General features: G+C 36.7%; 1 protein-coding gene across 1 annotated transcript; it reads right to left on the minus strand.

Annotated features, from left to right (window-relative positions):
• Positions 1-8478: 8478 nt before the first annotated feature.
• Positions 8479-9641, minus strand: LOC149154333 (LOB domain-containing protein 11-like). The gene is made up of 2 exons (XM_089444859.1): positions 9223-9641; positions 8479-9069 (listed from the first exon to the last, which is right to left on the minus strand). The coding sequence occupies exons 1-2, from the start codon at positions 9409-9411 to the stop codon at positions 8824-8826; spliced, it is 435 nt and encodes a 144-aa protein (XP_089300985.1). The 5' UTR covers positions 9412-9641; the 3' UTR covers positions 8479-8823.
• Between the last annotated feature and the right edge of the window lie 902 nt (positions 9642-10543).

A 10543-nucleotide genomic window follows, 5' to 3' on the forward strand; every position in this document is an offset into this window, starting at 1 on the left:
AAGTTCTTTTTGCTCCCACTATCAATAATGAACTATAGCAGGTAACCCTTTACCCACATGTGGGAGTGGAAGAGGTGTCGAAGAGGTGCTCCTCATCCTCTAGATCTTCAGGTTCCTCCTTCTAGATCTTCGTTGTGGCGACAGTGGTGTTGGGCTCCACATTGATAATCTGCTTCCCTTTGTCATTCCCCTTGTCACGTTCTGACTCGAAGTTGGAACATGCATATGATTTGAAAGCCTGTAGCTCAGCCACCAGTGACTGATTGGCCCGAAACTCACTTGTGTTGTGAGTGGAGCTCTTATGGAACTCACACCACTTTCTCATGTCCTTCTTTAGCTTCACGGTGTTGTTCTTTTCTTACAGATTTAGCGGGTTGTCTTGGGCCACCCCGCCTTGGCTTTGTCCTTTGTTCTACGGTTTGGAGGCACTTTTCCCTTGCTTCGGATTCGCAAATCCAAAGTCTCACTTCTTCTGTTTCAACTTTTTCTCGATCTTGACACATATCAGTACATCGTGTGGAGCGAGGAGACGTCCAGGAACTCCATCTTGTCCTGGATGTACCTGTGTAGGCAGTCGCAGTATTTGAGTACCAAATGCTTCTCATAATACTTGATACCCAACTTTGTGCGAATGGTATGAAAAAAATTGGTAAACTCTCACACATCTTGGTCCCTTCCCTACCGCAGCATGGTCCACTTTATGTATTTATCCTCATAGCTTTCGACAGGGTAGTACCACTCCTTAATGGCATCTTGGAATGAATTCCAAGTGGGTGCGCCTAAAAACAGGGACGTCGTACTTTCATCCTTCTACTCGCAATAGGTTTCCCACCAGCCCTTGATGTGGGGGGAAGCTTTGAGAAGAGCGAAAGTAATCCTTTCCTGCCCGGAAAAATCATGAACATAAAAATACCCTTCTAGCAGATTTAACCATTTATCTATAGTGTCTTCATCTATTTGACCTTCAAATATGGGAATTTCAAAGTTAACTTGTACCTTAAAGGTCATGGCATTTCCACATTAGCTACTAGAAGTAGATGTGTCACCCCTGGGTAGCCGCTGAAGGATCTGGGCAAAGTTGTCGATCATTGCATTGCTTTGTCACTCGAGGGCCTCTTTGAGCAAGATTTTGATAGGATCTCCTGCCCCCTCATTTTTCTTTTCATCTGCCATGGGAGGCCATTGGGATTTGCGAGGTTGGTCTTGTCAAGGTTCGATCAATTCAAGCCCTAACTTCTTATATGCCGACCTCGTTGGGGACATGCAAAGAAAAATAGAGAAAGAGTAGACTGCTCTGATACCACTGATCCAAATTTAAATAGGGACGCGACGAATTACAGACATAACCATAAATATAGAGATGCAGCATAAATAATACTTCATTTCATTAATGTAAAATACTAAAATGTTCTTGCAAACAAAAGTGGAAATAAACTAGCTCGGGCGATGGTAGCTTATCTCCGAGAAGAGATGTGGCAGATACATGCCTCTAAACTGCATTACAATTAGGCTCAAGGGCCTTTTTATTATTGAACAATAAGAGAAAACCCTAAAAAACCAAAACCCTAACTCGAGGAGATGTAACACCAAGACTTTATGGGCCTCGTTGGGGTTAGTTGGATAGCCAAATTCCCGAGGTCATGACTTGGTCATATTATCTCTGTTTGACAAGCATGATACCATATTGGAAATATCTCTTCAAGGACTACGAAGGAAAATACAATTTTATCAAAATATTGTTAGTGGTAGATTTCCAAAAAAATGTCGTTTAGGTCCTCAAAATGGCTTCGGAAGTTTAGGACCCGAAAAATTGCTAAAAGTAGTAAACTATGCTACAATTAAGGAATCTAGAAAACTGAAAGAAACAATGGTGGGGGTCCAAGTGGAATTGGTGGGTGGCCACCAATATCCACCTAGATCATCTACCCAATGGGTCGATATATTGTCACTCTATTATGGGAAATGAAGAAATCAAGTGGTAGATCTAGGAGTTGTTGTGTAAAAGGCACTTCCGATCTAGTTCCTCACCTTGTAGGAGTGTGATTGTACTTTTATAGAAGAAGGATGGGACCTGGAGACTCTGCATTGATTATTGAGAACTAAATAAAATAGTTGTCATGAACAGGTATCCAATGCCATGGATTGATGGCCTTCTTTACCAGCTCAAAGAGGCTAAGTATTTCAACAAGATTGATTTAAAGTTCGGTTATCACCATATTCCAATAGAACCCTTGAATGTATGGAAGACAACCTTGAAATCCAAGGATGTCCTTTTTGTGTGGTTGGTCATAGCTTTCAAGTGGACAAATGCCCTTGCAATTTTTATGAGGCTAATGGATAAAAAATTGAGGTCGTTTCACAACTCGTTTATGGTTGTATATCTAGATGGCATCCTCATCTTAAGTAAGAGTTGGGAAGACCACTTGCAACGCATTCAATAGGTCCTTAAAATGTTGCGGCAACAAAAACTATGTGACAACTTGGAGAAATGCACATTTGTCATGAGATAGGTACAATATATCGGTTACATCACCGATGAGCAAGGCATACATGTGGATCCAGCTAAGATCCAATTCATTCAGGATTGGTTAGCCCCAAACACTCTAACAGAGATTCCAATCCTTTAGGACCTTGCCAATTTTTATTGGAGGTTCGTGTTGGGATTCTCTTATATCACTTAGCCTTTGAGTCAAGTTAGGAAGGGTGGAGTGAAAGGAAAGTTTTTATGGTTTGAGTCCCAATCGAAGACATTAGCTCAGATGAAGCACTGTCTTTTCTCTTCTCTAGTACTCACATTTCGAGACCTACAACGACCATTTAAAATTGAGATAGATGCCTCTAACTATGCTATTAGTGCAGTTCTCACCTGGCAAGGGCATTTTGTGGCTTATCATAGTGAGACTCTTTCCAACATAATTCGGAAATACCCCACCTGCGATAAGGAGATGTACTTCATCGTGTAGGCTTTCCAATAATGGAAACATTACATTCAAAGGAAGGAGATAGTCATCCACATAGATCACCAACCCCTGTAGTTTATAAAAAACCAAAAGAAGTTGCAGAATGATTTCCATCAGAAGTGGCCGACATATTTACAACAATTCCATTTGAATATCAAATACAAGAAGGGCATCACCAATCATGTTGAAGGTCACCTTGGTCGGCCATTGGTTACAACACTGACCATTATTCTCAACTCTTGTGGCCATGAGACTTATGGATGGTTGCAACTATATAAAAATGATCCATAGTTCACCACCACATACCAAATTCTGGTGCATGGCAAGCAAGTTCCAGACTTCCACCTTCAGGATTCATTATTATGCTACTTAGGCCACCTTTGCATTCCTTAAAGAAAGAATTCCATGTTGATTTGGGAGGCACACTATAGTAAGCTAGTGGGACACTTTGTTGCGGAGAAAACTGTGACCATACTACATAAGTATTTTCATTGGCCAAATCTCAAACAAGATGTTGGAAAATACAACAAACCCTGCATTGTCTATGCCATCGACAAGCCAACTATTTAGAAGCAAGGCTTGTATACTCCTCTTTCTACTCCTAGTAGGCCTTGGGAATCTATCTCCATGGCCTATATGTCTGGCATTCCTTCTACCAAGCATGGTAATGACTGTGTATATGTGGTCGTTGACAAATTTTCTAAGATGTCCATATTGGCTACCTGCAAGAAGAGTATCATAGTAGAGGTCACTCCCAAACTCTTCTTTGAATAAGTGTGGGTACAATTTGGGGTCCCCACAAACCATTATATTAGATCAGAATAGCAAGTTCCTAAGCACGTTTTGGTCGAGCCTTTAGTCATTGTTGGACACCAAGCTCACTAAGTCAAGTGCATTCCACCCCTAAACTGATGGGGAGACAGAGGTCATCAACAATATTATTGTACACATACTACGTATGTACAACTCTAAGAATCCACAAACATGGGATCAAAGTCTTCCCCATATGCAACATAGTTATAGCAAAGATCTCCATAACTCAAATGACCATAGCACCTTTGAATGGGGCCTAAAATTTCAATCATTATGCCATGTTGAAGTCATGCTGCCTTTTACAACTACACATGAAGAATCTTCCCATGTTCAGTTTGAAGCTAATAAAGCCACTAGGTTTATTGAGCATATTCAACAAATCCTCTAGAAGCTTCGCGAAATCCTAGAGAAAGCCAATGACAAATACAAACATTGACATTATCAGTATCAGGTGCCCCATAAGTTTCAGGTGGGTGACAAATTTTTGTTACATCTACAAAAAAAGTGCCTCCCTGGAGCCCATCATAAGATTCTACCACTCCAATACGGGCCCTACACCATCACCAAGGATATGGGATGCAATTCATTCGAGATCGGTATCCCCCCATTCGCCCGTTGGCACCTTGTATTCAACATGGACCACTTTCAGCCTACTTTCTACCATTGTTGGACACATCATACATTGTTGAGTAGTTAACATCAAGAGAGCTCAATCCGGACTACATAAAACAGACCACAGCTAATCAAATCATGGCCACATATATCAATAACACTCACTAACAAAACATCCAATTGTATTGGGTTGTAAAAGCTCACAAACTCCTGCACCAAGGAAAGTGGCTCACTAGGGAAATGTTTCCCCATCTCATGGAGGCACTCAATGTAATGGGGACCATTTCTTCCTAAGGGGCGAGGACTGATCCAGGTGAATATTAGTGGCCACTCGCCTAATTCACTTCAACCCCCACCATCTTTTTCTTCAGTTTCCTTACTTGTAGCACAATTTTCTATTTTTGGCAACTTTTTGGGTCCTGAACTTCCAAAGTTGTTTTGAGGCCCTAAATGATGATTTTTGGAAAACGGATAAATCCATCATTTACAACATTGGTTTACAGTCGAAATTTGTAGTTCTTGGATAGATATTTCTAATGAGTTATTGTACACGTCAAATGGAGATCGTATGCCAATGTTATGACCCTAGGATGTTGATGTACCAATTTACCCCAACAGGGCCCACAATCTTTTGGCACTTCATCTCCTAGGGTTAGGTTTTTGGATGTTTAGGTTTTTCCATTATTTATCAATAATAAATAGTCCTTGTAGCCTCATTGTAACATAGTTCGAAGGCATGTAGTTGCCACATCTCTTCTCAAAGATAAGCTACCATCACTCAAGCTAATTTATTTCAATTCTACATGTAAACAATTTTCATTTCATTCTTGCATAAATTTAGATCAAGGTTGGAGTTGAGGTTTAGTGGCCATATGGACTTCATGATTTGATAGAAGCAGTGGTTGTAGATCAGAAGTGGAAGGACCAGGCATATGTGTACAGGGTATGATTGAGAACAGCTAAGAAAACTCACTATAGCTAGAGGGTTAGAGTATCTTGTTCATGGTAGATTGGTGGTTATCACGACAGGCACCAACAACTAGTTGTTTTTGTCTTGTATCTGTCAATGTATGATGGTCATTATCCCTAGTATGTGAGCCCTACACTATTGTATTATCAGTTTGATTATTATAACAAAGTTGGGTTGTTGTATAAAATTGTGTAAATGTTATCTATATTTGACCACATGTTGATTTATTGTTGTATATTGTTCCATTGTTGCAAAGTAGCTTGTTGTGATACTTGGATTTGTTAGCATTAGTGATTTAAGATTCTATCCTTGACAACAATATTGTGGAAAAACAACATACATGAAATTCAGTGTCACATTTTGAAATTTTTGGTTGTCCAACTTATGCACATATTCCAAAAAAAAATTGAAATAAAATCTTCATGACAAAAGTCTCTCTCTCTCCCTAGAGAGAGAGAGAGAATAGTGTAAAGTGTGCACATGCACGCGCGCACACACACAAACCTAGATTATATAGACTATTTAATCATGCTAGTAAAAATCTTATAGTAAGCAAGGATGTTAAATTTTAAGAAGAGTATTTATGAGATGATCAAGCTAATAAAATAATTGGATGTCAAACTCATTTCCTACAAGAAAATGAATATGTGGATTCTATAGAATAGAAATATCAATCAATAAGAATCCCAAGGTTACATGGAGAATGAGAATTTTTAAGACATGAAAGATAGACAATTAATAGTCCTTCTTTTCATAATGATTCAAATCCCATAATAGTCTCTCAAAGGAACCAAAAAACTAAAAATTTGAGAAAATAATATACACAAAGTGATAATCTGGATCAAGAAATACACTGTTTTATTATTATATGGGTCAGTATTCTTTGAAGAGTTAAACAAGGAAGAATAGTGGGTACAAGTTATGGACCAAGAAATTGATGCAATTAAGAAGAATGACACATGGGATCTTATATATCTCCCAACATGAAAATAAAATATTGGAGTAAAATGGGTTTACAATCAATATATATATATATATATATATATATATATATATATATATATATATATATATATATATAGATATAGATATATATATCTGTTTGGTAGGACTATATCTTCATCATGTCCAACTTCTCACCCCAATCGGGGCATAGCATAAGATTTGAACCCAAGACTTCTAGTTTGGTGAGACTTCATTTCCATAGCCATTGCCAATTGAGCTACCCCAAGCGGATCGTTTACAATTTTTTTTTTAATAAGAAAGTGAATTTAAAAAAGAATAAAGTCAGATTTGTTGCAAAAGTGTTTGCTCACCAACCTTGTATTGATTATGAAGGAACATTTTCTCTAGTAAAAAGGTTAGACACAATTAAAGTAGTTTTGGCAACTCCAACTCAAAATAGTTTCCCTATTTATCATATGGATGTTAAATCAACTTTTTAAATGTTATTTTAGAGTAGAAAGTGTATATGAATCAGTCTAGGATTTGAAGTCCAAGAACGTGAGCTTGAAGTTTAGAGGCTAAATAAAGTACTGTATAGTTTGAAGCAAGCATGAGAAGCTTGTTATAGTCCCATTGATCCCTAGTTTCTCAATAATGGGTTCAACATAAGCAACAATGGACCCTTGCTTTATGCCAAAATAGATTAACAAGGTAATATTACATTTTTTTTCCTTTATGTAGATGATGTGATATACTCATTATATTTAACACTGCAACCATGAAGAGGAAGTTTTAAATTATTAATATTGGTGATGAAGTATTTTAATGTGCACAAAGTACTTTTATTTGTTTGTAGAGGTATGTCATTTATATTATGAAAGGATTGAGAATAGATGAAAGAAATCCAATATGTACAACACTTAGAATAAACACAAGGTTAAATAAAGTAGATAAAAGATCAAAAATTGATCCTACTTTATACAAGATACTTGTAGGTAACCTCATGTACCTTACAATTACTAGGCTAGATATATGTATAGAGTTTCCAAATTCATGGAGTCTCCTAAAGCTGCTCATTGGACCCTGCTAAGAGAATCTTATGGTACGTTGCAATGACCATAGATGATGGAATTTGGTATTCCACTTCCAAAAACAATTATTTTGTTGGATACACATATTGTGGTTTTGCAGGAAACATTGATGATCGAAAGAGTACTATTAGTTATGTATTCAAGTGATTATTCCATTTAAGTCTAGGTTTAATCTGATGGGCATCCAACCTATCGTCATTATATCTTCATGTGAACCATAATTTATAGAAAATATATCAACATCATGTCACATTGTATGCTTGAGAAGACTCTTAAGTGATCTTGCACATGAAGAGGAGTAAACTCCCATTTTTTGTAACAACAATGTAACCATTGCACTATCTGGGATTTATGTGTTTCATCACAAAAGTAAACAAATTGATACTCCATATCATTTCATTTGTGAGCTTCTTAACCATGTAAACATCATTCTACATTTCTGTAATTCTTGGATGAATTGGAAATTTTTATCAAGCCATAGTTTTAAATTTTAAATTTAAGAGACGACACTATGTGATTTTTCTTCTCACATTTGTAATAGTAGAAATTAAGGGGAATGTTAAATACTATAATTTCTCTCTTAGTTAATTGTATGTAAAGGAGTATAGAAGAGCTCAATTGTTATTTATTTATAAAAGAACTAAGGAGAGTATTAAATCTAAATAGTTTCCTTTACATGTTTCAACCAGCTAGGACTTAGTTGCTTGCTCTAATTTTATCAATATCTTTTACTACATTTTGTTAATTATACTCATCCAAGATGTGTAAATTAATAGCTATTTCCTCTAAACCATAACTTATTGACTTTAGTGTATCTTAAAACTGCTTTACTTTGACTAAAAGTTAGTTTTCTTAATGTTAATTACTCTAGGCCCAAATCATGTAAAAGGAATAAAAACCTAACCACCAACTAATAATTCTAATTAGCTTGATTTCCTCCTTTTCTAACATTATATGCCCATTATTATATGGGCACTTCTAACTGATTGATCATTCTCTTAGGTTAGGTTTTCCTACTTTATCTTAAATAAATAAATAAGTAAATAAAATAAAATAACATTCCAGGATCAAAATAATACCCTTACACATCGAATGTTATTAATCACACAACATATTGAAACAGTAATTTTCCTCTCGTAGCGCAACTGCCAAACTGTTATGGATCACACAGTATATCGAAACAGTAATTTGCCTCTCATATCACAATTGCCATATGAAACGCCTCTGGTAAACACTTCCAATTTGAAAGCTCAGGAAACATGTTCCAACGGCCCCCAATATTTAGTTTTTGAAAAAACTAAAGTACTTTTAAAACCCATTTCTTTTATATATTTTCGAAAAAAAATAAGAAACTGCATGACATTCAATTCCTCATATTTCAGTTGAATAAATTTCGTCTTTCACTGGTCTGCTGTGCTGTGCTGTCTCATCATCACTTATCGTCCTCGTCACTTTTACCGCTGAATCCTGGGATGAAGGCGGCGAGAACCGCCGCCTGCTGGCAATGTATTTTCTGAATCCTTGCCTGCGTTGAAGTTATTTGTGATTCCAACTCTGATATTTGGCGTTGAAGCTGCAGTATTACGCTTGTGCAGCCCAATGCAGGTTCCTGTAGTCTTGCATTTGCCTCATACACCATACTATCTATAGCTTCGACTCTCTGGTCCGAAGGAAGATCCTGATTATACAGTGAAACCCATTACAAGATGAAGCTGGAAACAGAACCACCATGAAATGTATTTTGACTCTATTGCGCTACGTGGGACAAAAGAATTCGAAAGAAACATAGCTTAAAAGGGGAAATCTGCTATGGAATATAGTTGCAACTTACTTGAATCAATTTGATAACGTTGCAGGCGCCAAACACTTGATGTAATATTGCAAACTTGTGAAGATCATTTGAGGCAAAACGGTAGAGGATCTTGCAGTTATCCAAACATTCTTTTTTCTCCATCTCGCAATCATGGAAAGCAGGCGATGGAGATTGGATGCGTGGCTTCTCTTTAGTATTATTGCTCATCTCGTGCACAACCACTGCAATAAAAATTGCCACAAGAAATCAATATCAGATAAGCCCACACAACATTCATGTAACACAACATCTGTCAATTCTAACTTAGGAGAAAACGAAATCTTGAAGGCCTATATTACATGATTAGGGTTTCTGCTCCCAACAGATTGCTGATCGGTGATCGAGAATCAATTATTGCGACGGCCAGGTCTGAAAAATCTGAAGAGCGTGGTACTAGAACTGACCTTCGCTACTGGTTTTTTCCGCATAAAACCTAAATTCATTTATAGGGAAATGGAAAGCATCGTTGGAATGGTTGTCCAAATAGGAATCAGATACACCCGTGTCTAGAAGGACGGCTGGACCACAAAATGAAATATTGACCACAATTAAACGGAAAATGTGCGGTTTTCTGGCTCGTGTCAGGGCCCACAGGGAAAAGTAAGAGAACATGTCTTATCTCTGTGCTGCCAGACACCATGGTGGTCCATTGTCTAGTTCTTGAACTCTACGCTGAACGGAGTTTATTGAAATCCTACTCATTCGCCCGTCAGATATGTCGTGTATCAGAAATATTTAAAAAATTTTAAAAGTCGGAGATTCATTTTCGAACGAAGTTCCTATTTCCACCTTTATAGCCAGATATAACACGCGCGCCCTTATAGAGGTGGAAAGAAAATAACGTCATGTTACATCGGGCTATCAGGAGCACATGTTTGGGCGCATTAATAAATTTATAGAAATGGAAATAGGAACTTCTATTTTTGAATGTAAGCTGATTTATTTTTGTTATTCAATGAACTATTTGGAATTTATTTTAATTGTTGGTGGTTTTTAACCAGCAGACATTCATACTTATAACATGTTTTTAGGTTTTGAAATAAAAGGAATTTTTTTCCTCTGTACCTGGAAAATAAGCTCTCAGGGAAACAAAAGTAATTTAAGAAATTTGAATTTGAATTGATATGATAAAATAAAAATAAAATCAAATCAAATAAAGTCAATTTGAAAAAAAATCTACAATATACATCTTAAATATTTAGATATATATATTTCTCTTCCTGTAAATATCTTTTACTCATTTTCTTCTTATTTATTTTGAAAATTAAATAATTTTTAATAATTTTAGCAGTTTTAAAAC

Source organism: Pinus tabuliformis, chromosome 9 (assembly GCF_031772625.1).
Source record: "Pinus tabuliformis cultivar Carrire ecotype Pingquan chromosome 9, CPIR1, whole genome shotgun sequence".
NCBI lineage: Eukaryota > Viridiplantae > Streptophyta > Pinopsida > Pinales > Pinaceae > Pinus > Pinus tabuliformis.

Excerpts from the sequence above, each read along its gene's own strand:
- LOC149154333 (XM_089444859.1), bottom strand. The coding sequence starts at position 9,411 with ATGAGCAATAATACTAAAGAGAAGCCACGCATCCAATCTCCATCGCCT. Across the intron at positions 9,070-9,222 it reads ACGTTATCAAATTGATTCAA|GATCTTCCTTCGGACCAGAG; the intron begins GTAAGTTGCAAC and ends CTGTATAATCAG.